Source organism: Lutra lutra, chromosome 4, assembly GCF_902655055.1.
Source record: "Lutra lutra chromosome 4, mLutLut1.2, whole genome shotgun sequence".
Lineage (NCBI taxonomy): Eukaryota > Metazoa > Chordata > Mammalia > Carnivora > Mustelidae > Lutra > Lutra lutra.
Window position 1 is genome coordinate 98,648,661 of NC_062281.1, and position 19,607 is coordinate 98,668,267.

General features: G+C 35.0%; 1 protein-coding gene across 4 annotated transcripts in view; it reads right to left on the minus strand.

Annotated features, from left to right (window-relative positions):
* The window catches only part of SYCP1 (synaptonemal complex protein 1), a 149,333-nt gene that overhangs the window by 57,878 nt on the left and 71,848 nt on the right, over positions 1-19,607 (minus strand). For all 4 annotated transcript variants that reach the window (XM_047726411.1, XM_047726413.1, XM_047726409.1 and 1 more), the window contains one exon: positions 14,349-14,410. In XM_047726411.1, the coding sequence (XP_047582367.1) occupies positions 14,349-14,410 (62 nt within the window). The remainder of the gene's footprint in view (positions 1-14,348; positions 14,411-19,607) is intronic.

Consider the following 19,607-nt stretch of genomic DNA (forward strand, 5'->3'; position numbering starts at 1 on the left):
AACAAATATTTGAAGAAAGTTATCAACATTCCCTAACATTTCTCTTAACTATTCTAAAATCTCTAATTCTTATTATCATTCTTCTGATGAAATGGATTTGCTTTATTCTCTCAGGATGTACTCATTTTGTCAATACATAGTTTTAAATAAGGTAGCAAGAATTAAATTCAATGTTCTAAACAAACAAGGTGAACAACTTACAGTCCACAGGTAAAATCCAGCCACTGCTTGTTTTTAATAAAGGTTTACTATAACACAGCTAATATGTTTATGTATTATATATTCCCATTTTGCCTTATAACAAAGTTGAATAGTTACAACAGGGATTAATATGGCTCACAAAGCCTAAAAATTTGCTATTGGATGTTCAGATAAAAATTTTGTCAACCTCCACTTTAGATGAATCTTATAAAGTTAGACTTTCTGGCATAATAGGAACAAATGGTAGTAACTAAGCACTTCAAATGTGGCTATTGGAGCTGAGGTACTGACTTTTAAATCTGGTCTACAAGCAACGTGTGTTGGAGAGGATGTGGAAAAAGGGGAATGCTCTTACACTGCTGGTGGGAATGCAAGTTGGTGCAGCCACTTGGGAGACCAGTGTGGAGATTCCTTAAGAAATTAAAAATAGAAGAAAAAAAAAAAGAAAGAAATTAAAAATAGAGCTTCCCTATGACCCTGTAATTGCACTACTGGGTATTTACCCCAAAGATACAGAGGAAGTGAAAAGAAGGGCCATCTGTACCCCAATGTTTATAGCAGCAATGGCCATGGTCACCAAACTGTGGAAAGAACCAAGATGCCCTTCAACAGACGAATGGATAAGGAAGATGTGGTCCATATACACTATGGAGTATTATGCCTCCATCAGAAAGGATGAATACCCAACTTTTGTATCAACATGGACAGGACTGGAAGAGATTATGCTGAGTGAAATAAGTCAAGCAGAGAGAGACAATTATCATATGGTTTCACTTATTTGTGGAGCATAACAAATAACATGGAGGACACAGGGAGATGGAGAGGAGAAGGGAGTTGAGGGAAATTGTAAGGGGAGATGAACCATGAGAGACTATGGACTCTGAAAAACAATCTGAGGGTTTTGAAGGGGTGGGGGGTGGGAGGTTGGGTGAGCCTGGTGGTAGGTATTATGGAGGGCACGTATGGCATGGAGCACTGGGTGTGGTGCATAAACAATGAATTCTGTTATGCTGAAAAGAAATTAATAAGAGGAAAAAAAGACAGGACCCATTCATATGCTGTCTACAAGAGATTCATTTTGAACCTAAAGATACATCCAGGCTGAAAGTGAAGGGATGGAGGACGATATTTCATGCCAATAGTCTTCAAAAGAGAGCTGGGGTAACGATTCTCATAACGGACAAATTAGATTTTAAGTGAGAAACAGAGATAAAGAAGGACACTACATCATTCTGGAAGGGTCTATCCAACAAGAAAACCTAACAATTGTAAATATCGATTCCCCCAACATGAGAGCAGCCAGTTGCATAAGCCAACTGTTAAGCAAAATAAAGAGACATATTGATAAGAACGTGTTAATTGTAGGGAATCCTACACACCACTCTCAGCAACAGATAGATCATCTAAGCAGAAAATCAACAAAGAAACAATAGCTTTCAAGGACACATTGGACCAGATAGACCTCATAGCGATATACAGAACATTCTACTCTAAAACACCAGAATACTCAGGGTGCCTGGGTGGCTCAGTGGGTTAAAGCCTCTGCCTTCAGCTCAGGTCATGATCCCAGGGTCCTGGGATCGAGTCCCACATCAGGCTCCGCAGGGAGCCTGCTTCCTCCCCTCTCTCTCTCTCTCTGCCTGCCTCTCTGCCTACTTGTGATCTCTCTCTCTCTCTGTCAAATAAATAAAATCTTAAAAAAAAAAAAACAAAAAAAACACCAGAATACTCATTCTCTTTGAGTGCACATGGAACTTTCTCTAGAATAGACCACATACTGAGTCACAAATCAGGTCTCAACTGATATCAAAAGATTGAGATTATTTCTTGCATATTCTTGGACCACAATGCTTTGAAACTGGAACTCAATCACAAGAAAGAGTTTAAAAGAAATTCAAACACTTGGAAGCTAAAGACCATCCTGCTCAGGAATGTTTGGGTCAACCAAGAAATCAAAGTAGAACTTAATCAATTCATGGAAATCAATGAGAACAAAGACATATTGGTCCAATACCTATGGGATATGGCAAAGGTGGTCCTAAAGGGGAAAAAAATGTAAATTTAAATACCACATTTGGTTAATAGTTATCATACTGGATATCATAGCTCTAGAAACTAAGCAAGACCAAGTATAAAACAACCATTATTTCTTTAGTTATGGGTACTTAATTACTATCAATTCCTCCTATTATTGAACAGAGTATGTATGTGTGTGCGTGTGTGTTTGTGTGTGTGTGAACTCAGTTTTTATGTTCTTTATTCAAGCATGAGATCACAACAATTTCATTAAAGGTCTGACAACAAATGTCCTATATTAATAATAAAAACTAATAACTGACACCAAACCCTGCCTCCCTGTGCACTGGAGGTGCACTTCCACCAGGGCAAGTCTACCAGAGAATCAGCACAACAGGCCCCTCCCCTGGAAGACCAGCACCAACAACTCACACCAAGTTTACAGATCATAGAGGGCTGCAAAGCTTCAGCTCTTGGGGAAAACAGTATATAGCACTCTTTATATTTTTATTCTTTAGCCTTTTATTATTATTTTTTTTCAGTTATTTTTTCAATTCTTGATTCTTTTTTAATTTATTAAAAATATTTTTTCTTTTCTTTAATTGTATTTTGTGTGTGTGTGTGTGTGTTTCTTTAATATTTTGGGTTTTTGGTGTTTTTTTTTTTTTTTTTCAACGAGCAGACCAAAACAAACCCAGGATCTAGGGGTTTTTTTGGTTTTGATGTTGTTTTTGTTGTTGTTATCATTGTTTTTGTTGTCTTTTTCTCTTTCTTTATTCTCTTCCTTTCTCAATGAAATGATGACACAGAGAAATTCAGCCCAAAAGAAAGAACAGGAGGTAGTATTCACAGCCAGGGATTTAATCAATACAGATATAAGATGTCTGAACTAGAGTTTAAGACAATGATTATAAAGATACTAGCTGGGCTTGAAAAAAGCCTAGAAGACACCAGGGAATCTCTTACTGTAGAGATAAAAGAACTAAAATCTAGTCAGGCCAAAATTAAAAATGCTATAATTGAGATGCAGTCCCAAGTGGAGGACATAAAAACCAAACTGAACAAATCAGAAGAGTAAATCAGTGACACAGAAGATAAAATTATGGAAAATAATGAAGATGAAAAGAAGAGGGAAAGGAAACTATTAGATCACAAAGGTCAACTTAGGGAACTCAGCAATTCCGTAAAGTCAAATAATATCCATACTATAGGAGTCCCAGAAGGAGCAGAATTTGGAAAAAGGGACCAAGGTTTATTTGAACAAATTATAGCTGAGAACTTCCCTAATCTGGGGAAGGAAACAGGCATTCAGGTCCAAGAAGTACAGAGAATTACCCTCACAATCAACAAGAATGGGTCAACAACTCAACCTATTTTAGTGAAACTTGCAAATTACAAAGATTAAGAGAAAAACCTAAAAGTATCTTAGGATAAGAGGTCCTTAACAAACAAGGGTAGACACACATGGCTGGCAACATACCTGTCCACAGAATCCTGGCAGGCCAGAAAGAACTGGTAGGTTATATTCAATGTGCTAAATGGGAAAAATATGCAGCCAAGAATACTTTACCCAGCAAGGCTGTCATTCAGAATAGAAGGAAAAAGAAAGTTCCCAAGACAAACAAAAACTAAAGGAATTCGTGAACACTAAACCAACCCTGCAAGAAATATCAAAGGGGACCCTTTGAGCAAAAAGAGAGACCAAAAGTAACAAAGACCAGAAAGGAACAGAAACAACCTACAGGAACAGCAATATTACAGGTAATACAATAGCACTAAGTTCATACCTTTCAATAATTACTCTGAATGTAAATGGACGAAATGTTCCAAACAAAAGATATAGGGTATCAGAATGGATTTAAAAAAAAAAAAAAAAAAAAGACCCATCAATACGTTGTTTACAAGAGACTCATTTTAGACCCAAAGACACCTCCAGATTGAAAATAATGGCTGGAGAACCATTTATCACGCTAATGGACATCAAATGAAAGCTGGAGTAGCCATTCTTATATCAGATGAACTAGATTTTAAACCAAAGACTTACTAAGAGATGACGAAAGACACTGTATTATATTAAAGGGGTCTATCTGACAAGAAGATCTAACAATCGTAAATATTTATGACTCCAACTTGGGAGCAGCCAAATATATAAATCAATTAATAACAAATTTAATAAACCCATTGATAAGAATAATAGAGAACTTTATCACTTCACTTAGAGTAATGGGCAGATCATCTAAGCAGAAGATCAACAAAGAAATAAGAGCTTTGAACAACACACTGGACCAGATGGACCTAACAGATATATTCAGAACATTTCATCCTAAAGCAGAATACACATTCTTTTCAAGTGCACATGGAACATTCTCCAGAACAGAGCACATACTAGGTCATAAATAAGGACTCAACCAGTACAAAGACTGAGATCGTACCATGGGTATTTTCAGAACATAATGCTATGAATCTTGAAGTGAACTGCAAGAAAAAATTTGGAAGGTCCAAAACTATAAGGAGATTAAAAAGCATCCTACTAAAGAATGAATGGGTCAATGAGGATATTAAAGAAGAATTTAAAAATACATAAAAATAAATGAAAATGAAAATATGACATTTCAAAACCTTTGGGCTGCAGCAAAGGTGGTCCTAAGAGAGAAGTATATAGCAATACAAGCCTTCCTCAAGAAGAAAACTCTCGAGTACACAACCTAACCTTACACCTAAAAGAGCTGGAAAAAGAAGAGCAAATAAAGCTTAAATCCAGCAGGAGAGGAGAAATAATAAAGATAGGAGCAGAAATAAATGACATAGGAATTTTTTAAAAAATAGAACAAATCAACAAAACCAGGACTGGTTCTTTGAAAGAATTAACAAGCTTGGTAACTCCATGACCAGACTTATCAAAAAGAAAAGAAAAAGGACCCAAATTTTTTTAAAAAATCACTAATGAGGGGCACCTGGGTGGCTCGGTTGGTTAAACGGCTGCCTTCAGTTCAGGTCATGATCTCCAGGTCCTGGGATCAAGCCCCAGGACAGGCTCCCAGCTCAGGAGAGAGTCTGATTCTCCCTCTGCCTTTGCCTCTCCCCCAATTCTCTCTCAAATGAACAAAATCTTTTTAAAAAAAAATCACCAATGAAAGAGGAGAGATCACAACCAACACCACATAAATACAATTATAAAAGAATACTATAAGCCATTATATGCCAACAAATTAGGCAATCTGGAAGAAAGAGCATTCCTAGAAACATATAAACTACAAAAACTGAAACAGGAACAGAAAACCTGAACAGACCCATAACCAGCAAGGAAATTGAAGCAGTAAACAAAAATCTCCCAACAAACAAGAGTCCAGGGTCAGATAGCTTCCCAGTGGAATTCTACCAAACATTTAAATAAGAATTAATATCTATTCTTCTGAAGCTGTTCCAAAACTTAGAAATGTTAGGAAAACTTCCAAATTCATTCTATGAGACCAGTATTACCTTGATCCCAAAACCAAACAAAGATCCCACTGAAAAGGAAAATTATCAATATCCCTGATAAACATGGATGCCAAAATTCTGAACAAGATACTAGCTAATAGGATCCAACAGTACATTAAAAGAATAAGTCATCACCCTGACCAAGTGGGATTTATTCCTGTGCTGCAGGGGATGTTCAACATCCACAAATCCATCAACATGATATATCACATTAATAAAAGAAAAAATAAGAACTGTATGATCTTCTTAATAGATGCAGTAAAAGCATCTGATAAAATACAGCATCCTTTCTTGATAAAAACCCTCCACAATATAGGGATAGAGGGAACATACCTCAACACCATAAAAGCCATACATGGAAGAACCATAGTGAATAATCCTCAACAGGTGAAAAACAGAACTCTTCCCCTAAAGTCAGGAACATGACAGGGATGTCCACTCTTACTACTGTTGTATAATGGTACTAGAGTCTTAGACTCAGCAATCAGACAACAAAAGAAATAAAAGGGATCCAAACGATCAAAGAAGAAGTCAAACTTTCACTCTTCCCAGACGACAGGATATTCTATGTAGAAAACCCAGAAGACTCTACCAAAAAACTGCTAGAACTGATATAGGAATTCAGCAAAGTTGCAGGATATAAAATCAATGCACAGAAATCTGTTGTATTTCTATAAACTAACAATGAAGCAGCAGAAAGAGAAATCAAAGAATCGATCCCATTCACAATTGCACCAAAAATCATAAGTACCTAAGGAATAAAACCTAACAAAAGAGGTAAAAGATCTGTATTCTGAGAACTATACACTTATGAAAGAAATTGAGGAAGACACAAAGAAATGGAAATATTTCATACTCATGGACCAGATGATCAAATATTGTTAAAATGTCTAGCTACCCAAAGCAATCTATAGATTCAGTGCTATCTCTATCAAAATGCTACCAGGATCTTCCACAGAGCTGGAACAAACAATTCTAAAAAAAATTTTTTTAAAGATGGTATTTATTTGACAGCAAGAGTGAGAGAGCACAAGCTGAGGGAGCAGCAAAGGGAGAGGGAGGAGCAGGGAGCCTGATGTGGGGAGCAATCCCCAGGACCCTGGGATCATGACCTTAGCCAAAAGCAGACGCTTGATGACGGAGCCACCCAGGCACCCCAGAAACAGTTCTAAAATTTGTATGGAACAAAAAAATACCCCAAATAGCCAAAGTAATCTTGAAAAAGAAAAGCTGGAAGAAGCATCACAATTCCAGACTTCAAACTATATTACAAAGCTGTAATCATTAGGACAGTATGGTACTGGCACAAAAATAGACACATAGATTAATGGGACAGAATAGAGAATCCAGAACTGGCCCCTCAACTCTATGGCCAACTAATCTTTGACAAAGCAAGAGACAATATCCAATGAAAAGAAGACAGTCTCTTCAACAAAGGATGCTGGGAAAATTGGACAGCCACATATAGACAAATGAAAGTGGACCATTTATTTTACACCATACACAAAAATAAATTCATAATGTATGAAAGACCTAAATGTGAAACAGAAGTCCATTAAAATCCTAGAGAAAACAGGCAGCAATCTCTTTGGTCTTGCCCGCAGCAACTTCTTGCTAGACACATCTCCAGAGGCAAGGAAAACAAAAGCAAAAATGAACTACTGGGACTACTTAAGGATAAAAAGCTTTTGCACAACAAAGGAAACAATCAACAAAACTAAAGGCAACTTACAGAATGGGAGAAGATATTCATAAAAGATAAGATAAAGGGTTAGTATCCAAAATCTATAAAGAATTTATCAAACTCAACACACAAAAAACAAAAATCCAATCAAGAAATGGGCAGAAGACATTAACAGATATTTTTCCAAAGAAGACATCCAGATGGCTAATAGACACAGGAAAAATGTTCAACATCACCTGGCATCAGGGAAATACAAATCAAAACCAAAAGGAGATACCACTTCACACCTGTCAGATGGCTAACATTAACAACTCAGGAAACAACAGATGTTGGTGAGGATTCAGAGAAAGGGGAACTCTCTCACACTGTTGGTAGGAACATAAATTGGTGGAGCCATCCTGGAAAAGAGTATGGAGGTTCCTCAAAAAGTTAAAAACAGAACTACCCTTCAACCCAGCTATTGCACTACTAGGTATTTATCCAAAGGTTATAAATATAGTGATTCAAAGAGGTACATGCACACCAATGTTTAGAGTAGCAATGTCCACAATAGCCCACATGTCCATCAGCAGATGAGTGGATAAAGAAGATGGGGTGCATATGCAATGGAATATTACTCAGCCATCAAGAAGAATAAATCTTGCCATTTGCAATAATGTGAATGGAACTAGAGGTTATTATGCTAAGCAAAATAAGTCAGTCAGAGAAAGACAAATACTGTATGCTTTCACTCCTATATGGAATTTAAGAAACAAAACTGATAAACATGGGGAAGGGAAGGAAAAATACAATAGGATAAAAACAGAGAGAGAGGCAAACCATAAAAGACTCTTAAGTCTAGGAAAGAAACTGAGGATTGCTGGAGAGGAGGTGGGTAAGGGGGATAGGGTAATTGGGTGACAGGCATCAAGGAGGGCACTTGATGTATTGGGCACTGGGTATTATATGCAACTAACAAATCACTAAACTCTACCCTTGAAACTATTAATAATACACTATATGTTAACTAAACTGAATATAAAACTTTCTTTAAAAACCTACTTATTATATTTAAAGAGTCTGAATTTTATCAATAGGAAATGTGGAGATATTTAAAATTTTGATACAGCATACAACATGATCATATTTGTGATCTAAAAGACTAACTAGCAATAGTGCATAGAAAGACTCATTTATATATAGGCTTCATATATCCATATATATAAGTATTTACAAATATAAAGACTAATACAGGTTGAAAGATACACCATGAAAATCAAACATTCATCAAGAAAAAAGGATACTATCAGAGACAAAGATATTTAATAATGACCAAAGGTCAATATGTCAGGAAGATATAATAATTATGTATGAATGTGAGGTTTATAACAGAAATTCAAAATATGTGAAGCACTGACATAATTAGAAAGAAACAATTACTAAATCAAAATAGGAGCTCTTAATACCTCTCAGTAAATAATAGAACAGGACAAAAAAAAAAATCAACAACACAGAAGATTTTCAAACACCATCAATCAACTGAATCTGATATTTATAGGACAATATACCTAACAATAGCAGTGTACGCATTCTTTACAAGTACAGATGGAACATTTACTAAGATACTAAATTCTTAACAAATTTAAAGAAGAAAGTATATTCTCTGACCATATGGAATTAAACTAGAAATGAATAACAGAAATAACAGAAAAACAGGAAAATCTCCAAACACAGGAAAATTAAATAACAGACTTCTAAATAACCCCAGGGTCAAAGAGGAAATCAAGAGAAATTAGAAAATATTTTAACCTAAATGAAAATGAATATACAATATAACAAAATTTGTAGAATGCAGCTAAGGAGATGATTAAAGGAAATTTATAGCACTAAATGCTCATATTGGAAAAGCAAGTTCTCAAAACAGCAATCTTTTATCATCTAAAGAATCTAGAAAAAGATCAAAATAAACCCAAAGCAAGTAGAAGGAAGGAAATAATAAAGAGAAGAAATCAATGAAACTGGAAATAGAAAAACAGGAAAAATCAACAAAAGAGAAATCTGGTTATTTGAAAAAAATCAGTAAAATTAATAAACTTTGTATTGGAGCACTGGGTGAGGTGCGGTGCATAAACAATGAACTCTGGAACACTCAAAAGAAATTTAAAAACTAAATAAAAGTTAAAAAAATAAAATTAAAAAATTTTTAAAAATTAATAAACCTCTATCAAGACTGTAAAGAAGAAAGAAGACACAAATCGCCAATATTAGTAATGAAAGTAAAGGCAAACACTGTAAACTCCAGAGACATAAAAAAAAAAAATCCAAGTAATGCTACATATAACTCCATGCACAGAAAGTTGACAACTTCAATGAAATGGACTGGATTGCTTAAAAATCACATACTACCAAAATCATCTAAGATAAAATAGGTAAACTGAATAGTTCCACAATAATGAAAGACATTAGAGTCATCACTTAAAATCTTGCCAAGGGGTCATGGGTGGCTCAGTCAGTTAAGTGTCCACCTTCAGCTCAGGTCATGATCCTGAAGTCCCAGGATCCAGCCCTACATCGGGTTCCCTGTTCAGTGGGGAGCCTGCTTCTCTCTCTTTCTCTGCCGCTCCCTTTGCTTGTGCCCTCTTGCTTGCTCGCTCGCTCTCTCAAATAAATAAATAAAATCTTTAATAAATAAACAAACAAACAAATATAATCTTGCCAAAAAAAGAGTCTCTAAGTTCAGATGATTTCACCCAGAAAATTCTACTAAATGTTTAAGGAAGAAATAATACTAACTCTACACAATCTCTTCCAGAACACAGAAATGAAAGAAATGCTTCCCAACTCATTTTCTGAGGTCAAGAACAGCCTATTCTAAAACCAGACAAAGACAATTGAAGAAAACTATAGACTTCCCATGAACCCTAAATTAAAAATGAACAAAATATTAACAAAACAAATTCAACAATAAAGAAAAAGAAAAATATACCACACCAACTGGGATTTATCCCAAGAATGCAAGGCTAGTTCAATATTTGAAAAATCAATGTACTACACCATATTAATATTCTAAAAAAGAAAACTACATGATCGTATCAGTAGACATAGAAAAAGCATTTGACAAAATTCAACAGATTCATAATCAAAAAAACGGTCAAAAAACTAGGAATGCAAGGGCACTTCTACAAAAGAAACCCCTATAATTAACATACTTAATGGTGAAACACTGAATGTTTTTTCCTTAAGATCAAAACAAAGATGTACATGTTCACCACTCCTATTCAAGAACATCATATTAGAAGTCTGATCCAGTGCAGTTAGACAAAAATAAAAGAACTACAATTGTCCTTATTCGCAGACAAAATGACTCTCTACATAGAAAATGATAAGAAATGTGCAAAAAACTCCTAGAACTAATAAATGATTTTAGTGAGACTGCAGGATACAAGGTCAGTGCATAAAGCAATCATATTCCTATCTACAGCAATGTACAACTGGAAAAATACTTTTAAGTACATTTAAAACACCTTCAAAAAAGGAAATATTTAGGTACAAATATAACATGTACAGATCTGTACACTGAAAACTACAAAATGCTAATTAAAGATTCAAGGAAGATCTATACAAATGGACAAATTGATACCATGTTCATGTGTTAGAAGACTCAACATAAGTAATTACAGCAATTCAACTTAACTTGATCTATAGATTTCTCACAATTATATCTTAATTCTGGCAGGATTTTCTCAGATACAGACAAGCTGAAATGCTATATGATAAAGGAATTAGAATAGCTAAAAACTTTTTAATAATAAAGCTGGAAGAATCAAACTACCCAAATCTAAGATCAATCATAAAGCTATACTAATTAAGATGCTGATACATTGGTAAATTGATAATAGATCAAGAAAAAAAATAGTCCAGAAACAGATCCACACAAATATGACCAATTGATTTTTAAAAATGTGCAAAAGCAACTCAATGGAAAAAGGAATCTTTTCAACAAATGGTAATATCCCCCTAGATCAATCCAAAGTATTTAAATCTTTAAATCTTAAATATTTCTCAAAACCATCCATTTTTTTCTCACCATCACCTCCCAGCCTAAGCTATAATCATCTCTCCCTTGTGTACTTAACTGTTCTACCTTAATATACTGTTCTCAATATTCCAAGCCAAATGAGCTTTTCAAAACACAAACCAAGTCACTCCCTACTGAAATTCTTTAGAACTTCCCATTCCTCTTAAAATAAATATAAAATTATCTTTTTTTTTTTTTAAAGATTTTATTTATCTGACAAAGAGAGAGAGCACAAGCAGAGGTAACAGCAGGCAGAGGGAGAGGGAGAAACAGGCTCTCCCCTCAGCAGGAAGCCTGATGTGGGACTCATTCCAGGACCCTGGGATCATGACCTGAGCCAAAGGTAGCTGCTTAATTGACTGAGCCACTCAAGGATCCCTAAAATCATCTTGATAGGATTCACAAGGCCATGAATTACCATGCTCCTACTACCTTAACTCTCTAGCCTCATTTTGTACTACTCTCCTTTCATTCCACATTACACACACCATACTCCTTCCTATCAAAGGAACTTTACACATATATCCTCTACCTGATAAGCTCTTCCCCCTTCCTAATCTGGATTTCAGTTCAAGTTTTACTTTAAAAAAAAAAAAAAAAGGCTCTTCTGACCTAACCAACTAGTTCAAGTCCCTTTAAGACCTCATACCTCATACCACTGCCTTTATTAGCACTTTCCTTTATTGCCTTTGTCACCATTTTAATATCACCTTTGAATGACTGCTTATATTTAAGTGTGATATTTCATGACGTAGATACATGAAAGCAGCATATGCAACCATTTGCTCCTAACTGTACCCTCAGGGTACAGAACAGAAACTCAAAATGTTTGTTAAATGGGCAAATATATTGTTTTATTTATTTCTTACAACTACCCCATTACATATATATAATTATTTTCCCTATTTCATAGATGGAAAACTAAGGCATCGAGAGTTTAGTTAATTTGCTCAGTCATATAGCTAAGAAGTAAAGAGTTGGATAGCAATTGAAACATTGTCTTTTAAAACGATATTGTCTTTAAAACGATCGTTTTAAAGACTTTAAAACTATCGTTTTAAAGACTTTAAAACGATCGTTTTAAAGACTTTAAAACTATCGTTTTAAAGACTTTAAAACTTTAAAGACTTTAAAACTGTCCTTTTAAAGACCAAGATAATTGTGGTTTTTTAAAAAAATTTTTTTAAACTTTATTTATTTGGCAGAGACCACAGTAGGCAGAGAGGCAGGCAGAGAGGGAGGGGGAAGCAGGCTCCCTGCTGAGCAGAGAGCCTGACGCGGGGTCCAATCCCAGGACCCTGAGATCACGACCCGAGCAGAAGACAGGGGCTTAACTCACTGAGCCACCCAGGCACCCCGATAATTGTGTTCTATTGCTGTCCAAATATAACAAAACCCTAAACCAATCCTTATCTGCATAGGAGTGAATCTTTATAATAAAAATAATGCTTACTATTCATTCATTCAACAAATATTTATAAAGTGTCAGTCACTGTACTAAGCAAGTACTAAAGCTACAAGGAAATTAGGACATGGGTCCTTAGCCCTTATGGGAGCATACCTTCATTCCACTATTTACTGAGGACCTACTATATACCACCTACTGTGCTAAGTAAGGGGAATTCAGAAAGGTGAATAAAGTTTTAAACAATGATACAAAAAAATAAATTAATTCCACTTGTGTTAAGTGCTATAAAGGAAAAGTTCAGGTGGCTATAGGAACAAGCCATACAGACCTAAACTAGATAAGAGAGGTTTATAGATAATATCAAAAGAGGTTACCAAACTGATATTCAAGTTGCGACTTAAACAACAACAACAACAACAATAATAAGTATGCATTATCAAATCTGAAAGCAATGTAAACATTATTATTCACAAGAGTTGAAGCAAAGCAATTCAATGGAGAAAGAATTTGGAAATAATGATTCCCAAGAGATGGAAGAATTAGGAGTTGCAAAATCAGGTAGAGATACAATAGGTTAAACCCAAAATCAAATATCTGTAATTATAAACAAACTACAGCCTACTAGGTAAAATCAACCTACAGTCTCTTTTTGTAGGCCCTTGATCTAAGAATAATTTTTACATTTTTGACATTTTTACAAGGTTGCTAAAAATAAAGAGAAGCAGAGGACAAGAAGGGGGAGGGAAGGTGTGGAAATAGGAGGAGGAGAAGAGAATTAACATTCTGTATATAGGCTACAAAGACTAAAATATTTACTCTCTAGTCCTTTAAAAAAGTTTGTTGTCCATGCTCCACATGTTGTAGACAATTAAAACATAATTAAGCCTATCCTAGGGACGCCTGAGTGGCTCAGTCGGTTAAGCGTTTGCCTTCTGCTCAGATCATTATCCCAGGGTCCTGGGATCAAGTCCTGCATCAGGCTCCTTGCTCAGCAGGGAGCCTGCTTCCCTCTTTGCTTGCCTTTCCCTGTGCTTGTGTTCTCTGTCTCTCTCTGATAAATAAATACATAAATAAAATCTTAAAAAAATAAAAAAACCTATCCTAACAAATTCATTAAACATGATTCTATCTGAACACTAAACATAGTTACGGAATATATAACATATAAATCTTCCCCAAAACTGTAGCTTTTTGGCTCAAAGTTTTCACAAGCATACCAAATTTACTATCAATAAATCAATAACATCACACACATACTTGATCTTACTTAAATGTACTGCCAACACACAAATAATAGAAACACCTTCATCAAGAAAATTTTCAAAATATATTAAATTTGGTATGATAAGAATGTGGCTTTATTAAAACACAAATGTATTTTTTTATATTTTAGCTGAAAACACTAATATAAAACATTTATAGTGTGAGAGTCTAAGTCTGTGGATTCAATATTATTTTGAAAAGTAACTGCTCTATACTAATAAGAGAAATTATGTACTTACCAAGATTTTTTTCAATTCTTCAAGTTCTAGCTCTTTGTTATTTTTAAGCTTAGTCATCTCTTCTAAAATAAACAAAAGAATAAAAAGGTATTAAAAATCAGATTAAAAGAACAGGAAAGAAGAGGTAAGAAATAAGAATATCATCATTTTAAAGGGAAAAAACCAGAGATGGTTTAATGAAACTAAACCACCATAAAGCATAGAGGACGTCTAAATGGGACTATGCAAAAATGATAAATATTAATAGTAATGTTTCTAGAAAGTAGAATTCCACAACCAAAAGAACTCAAGTTCATTAACCAAAATAAGCAATGGAGCTATATAAAAATATATTCGGAATGAGGTTACATAGCACGTGGCTTTACCTTTACTGCATCACTAAGTATCTTACTTTTTAATCTTTGCTCCAAACAAAAAGGAGAAGTGATCCACTTTTCTCAAGCTAATTCTGACCATTGTACTCTGGACCTCAATATTCCTACCTCCTCTGAGATTTTAAGTCGCTAGGTTACCAATATACATGGACTCTCTTACAGGAAACTTTAAATTCCCTTATAAACATCTATTTGAATACAAAACAATATCTGATTGACCTGTCTGTCCTTTCATACTACCGTCAAATTTCTTACTTTGCAGGCAAACTTGTGTTTGTTATGTATACATTTCTTTTTTAGCTCCAGGCAAAACTAATGCCTATCTCATTACATTAATTACACCTCTTGTTACATCAACCAAACTATGATCTCAAAGATCACCAATAACCATTTTGTGGTAAAATTCTCAGTCTTCTTTATTCTGGAGCTTTCTGGCATTTGATGCTATTAAACTACTCTACTTTTCTCCCTTTGATTTTCAAGACGTTGCATTATTTGCATTTCCTGTCCTAACTCTTGTTCCTATTTTCATTGCTGACACCCTTCTTTTTTTCTATCCTAAATAACACTCTACAATGCTTTTCTTTCTATCTTCTATTAATTCAGTATTAGGCTAATTAATTTTAGAACATTTCCAACTCAAACCTCCTGCTTTTTTCTCCTTAGATTTTTTTTAACTGCCTACAAAATTCCCAAATTATGTCTAGCTGTCACCTAAAATTTTATTCTATCTGAAACACTGTCCTTCCTTACTGTTAAGGGTTTTTAATAACTGGAGATACAAGAGATTTGCTGCAAGTTTCCCAGACTCTGTACATTAAAAATAAACACAAAATTTATAATAATTGCCCATAGTTTTTAAGGAAAAAATCAACAAAATATAAAATCCCACCACATATTCTCAAAGAAAAACCTGTCACAAGCAAAGCTTATTTAACCACAACATTTCATTTTAGGTAAAAAGAGTTTATTTTTTCAAACTCAAGGACTGATTAAAGACAGTAGACTGAGCATGTCTCCACATTCTTTTACCCCCAATCCCTTTATAAAAGACAAAATATATATATATACTTACAACATTAATAAAACCAGGCTACCATAAACAAACCAAAAAGTCGAAGAATTTTGGCAGGGAGAGGAAAGACCAACATTAATTCAAAGAAGGCTATGAGAAACACCTAGACCATACCTCCTACCACACAGTGCACCTCAATTTTAATCAAAGATTTAGGAATTGGAGGCAAAGTGATGCAGCAATGCCCCAAATAGCTCATGATCTCTAAGCAAGATAGACATTTCCTAAACCCAAAAGATTAGCTACCAAGCCCACCTTTCTTTATAATACCTTTTATCTCTCCCCACCCCACCCCATATAATCAAATATTTAGATAAGTAAATAATCAAGAATCAACAACTACTGAAGAAAAGTAAAACCATAAGAGAGGCACCAAATTCAACTAAGAGAACTAAAATAAATCCAAGAAGGAATTAATAAAGCAAACAGAAGTAGGTATTTTGCTAAGTATAGTATTTTCCAACAGAGTAAATATCCATGAAATAAGTCACCTAGAGCTCTTAGAAATTCAAAATTTGACAACTAAAACTTTAACAAAATAAAGACTGAATTAGCAGGGGGAAGTAAAAAAAAAATTGTTCCCCAAATCCCCCCCCCCCAAGAACTAAAAGAGAAAAAAAAATTGAGAAATTATAAAATACAAAGGATAGAGCCAAATTTTCTAAAATCCACCTATCAGCACTTACAGAGAGAATGATGACACTAGAAAAGAAAAAATAAGAGGAGAAAAAATTTCAGAGCTGAAGACAGACAAAATGTCCTTAGATTCATGAGCTCACCAAATGCTACTAGCATAAGTGTGATATGATTCCACTTTTATCTCTTTTTTTTTTTTTAAGATTTTATTTATTTGACAGAGAGAGATCACAAGTAGACGGAGAGGCAGGCAGAGAGAGAGAGAGAGGGAAGCAGGCTTCCTGCTGAGCAGAGAGCCCGATGTGGGACTCAATCCCAGGACCCTGAGATCATGACCTGAGCCGAAGGCAACGGCTTAACCCACTGAGCCACCCAGGCGCCCCATGATTCCACTTTTAAAAGATATTCTCTCATGCCTGTACCACTCAAATAGCTTCCAATCTAATTTCTCCAATTCTACCTTTTTCCTCACTATAAGCAATCCCCACCCACCATCAAATTTATCTGCCATACAGAAGTTGCAGTGACCCTTTAAAGACATAAACCAGGGGCGCCTGGGTGACTCAGTGGGTTAAAGCCTCTGCCTTCGGCTCAGGTCATGATCCCGGGGTCCTGGGATCGAGCCCCACATCGGGCTCTCTGCTCGGTGGGGAACCTGCTTCCTCCTCTCTCTCTGCCTGCCTCTCTACTTGTGCTCTCTATCTGTCAAATAAATAAATAAAATCTTAAAAAAAAACTTATAAAGACATAAACTAGAACATGTCATCTCAATAGTTTAAATTTTTTAATGGTTTTCCTTCAAGGTTAGCATAAAATCAAAATTCCTTTCCTTGCTCCTACCTGATTTTGTCCTTATCAGCTCATACTTATTACCCTTTTCATACCACTTCTTGCATTCAGGCACATAGGCTTTCATTCAGTCAGTTGAATTAACCAAGCTCCTTCACAACTCAGAGCATTTCTACATGTGTTTCCTTCTGACTGAAAAGCTCTCTCCAACTCATATCCTTTACTTCACTAAATCTCACTTATTCATGAGGTCAGCTAAAAGTCATGCCTTATCACCAAATCTACATTAGGCCCTATTATTTTCTTACATGGTTTCATTTTCATTGTCTTCATAACACTTATCCTCATTTTTAATTAAATATTTGTTATTTTATATGTCTTCCTAAATAAAGCACAGATCTCATCATCAGCACAAAGACCATGTCTTTAATGTTCCTACTTAAATATCCAAAGCTAAACAAGGAATAAACATCTAAGTCTAAATCTAATAATCAAATAAGAAGCAATACAAAACACTAGAGAGAATCTGTTATATAACCAAGTAAAAGCAAACATGGGTAGAGATACAGAAAAATGACCACAGGAGTAAAACCTGTTTAGAGCAACATCAGATTAAATTGAAGAAAGGAGACATATGAAGAAGCAAAGCAAACTGTACCAAGTCAAAAACTGAGAATAAATTGACAAAAACTTTGTGTTTACAGTTGGTTTTAATTTGCTTTGCATGCACTACTTTACTCTCTAAGTGAGCAATAAAACAACAGGTGATATTTAAAGAGTTCAAACTCAAGTGATGAGATGACTCTTAATTTAGAACACAGAATAATCAGATTTGTATTTTTAAAGGAACACACTAGCATCAGTGCAGAGAATCAAAAAGAGACAAGACTAGAAACAAAAATACTGATTCTCAAACTAATACAATTAGTACTGGTCAGAGGTGTGTGGTTCAGACCTAATACCAAGATATAAGAGGTAGAACAGGCTTTATCTGTGGAGGGAAAAAAGTGGTCTTAGGATGAGTCAATGACTGAGACTCCTGAGGGAATGATGGAGGCTGAGGGAGGGCTATTCTAACCAAGATGTAAGCCTAAGAATGTGCCATCGAGGACGAATGCAAAGCATAAAGGGAAATAAAGCAATAAGTATAAGAACTATTACATTAAGAAAAAAGTTTATGAAAATAAGGCAAAGCTTCTGTTTGTATCCTACTAAATACAACAAGGGATGAACAAAGATGAAGACAAATGAGGGTGATCTGAAGCATGGTTTGATGATTAATCTGCCAAATACAATTTGTGTTCCATTACATTACTCACGTGCATCCCTCTGGTAGACTAAGAGAATGTGCTGGAATCCTAAAACCAAGAAAGAAGAAATAAGGGCTAAAACTGTTCTAGGTCTGTGGAGATGAAGAAAAAAGGAATGATTCAAAAGATAAAGTTACATTAGTTAGATTTTATGAGCTAGATATTAAATGTTAGAAACAGCAGCACTGGATAACCAATTAGAAATGAAAGATAAGGGAGAAAAAAAGAGAAAAGAATATCATCCAAGATTCTTTTTTTTTTTTAAGATTTTATTTATTTGACAGACAGAGATCACAGGTAGGCAGAGAGGCAGGTAGAGAGAGGAAGGGAAGCAGGCTCCCTGCTGAGCAGAGAGCCTGATGCAGGGCTCAATCCCAGGACTCTGGGATCATGACCTGAGCTGAAGGCAGAGGCTTTAACCCACTGAGCCACCCAGGCGCCCCTATCATCCAAGATTCTAATTTTGAGAACTATACTTTCAACCAAGCTAATGCTGAGCACTTATGTCACTGTAATGCTGCTCTCCTACACATAATGCTTTCCACGTTCCACCACCATTCTCTACAACTACCCAAAGCCTCTTTATACCTTAAAGACTACTTTTAAAATCTACCTCTTCTATAAAGTCTTTTCCAGTTCTGCAGACCACACTGATACCTTTGGCTTCCTCTTGTCATCAGCATTAACGAGATATTCTCCAGCAATAACAAATCTGTGAGCATTCACCCCAAATACACAAGTATGTATGAAACACAAATATATTATTCATAAATCATATAAATTTTAAAATATAAATGTGTCTTATGATATTCATTATAAAACATATGAAAAGCATAAAATTTAAAAAGTTACAATATTTCCTTCCCTTATCCTAACAGAAGTCTTGCTCATCCCCACATTTTGGAAACACTGTTCTAATGATTTTATGTGTTCAACATTTCTCCCACAATAACAAGGGATTTCTCAAGAGCATGATATTTTATATCTTGTATGTGTTCCCACAATACCTAAGATAATGCTAAGAAACACACACAGAACTTCTTCACAGTTCTAGAAGAATTCCTTATCCAAACAT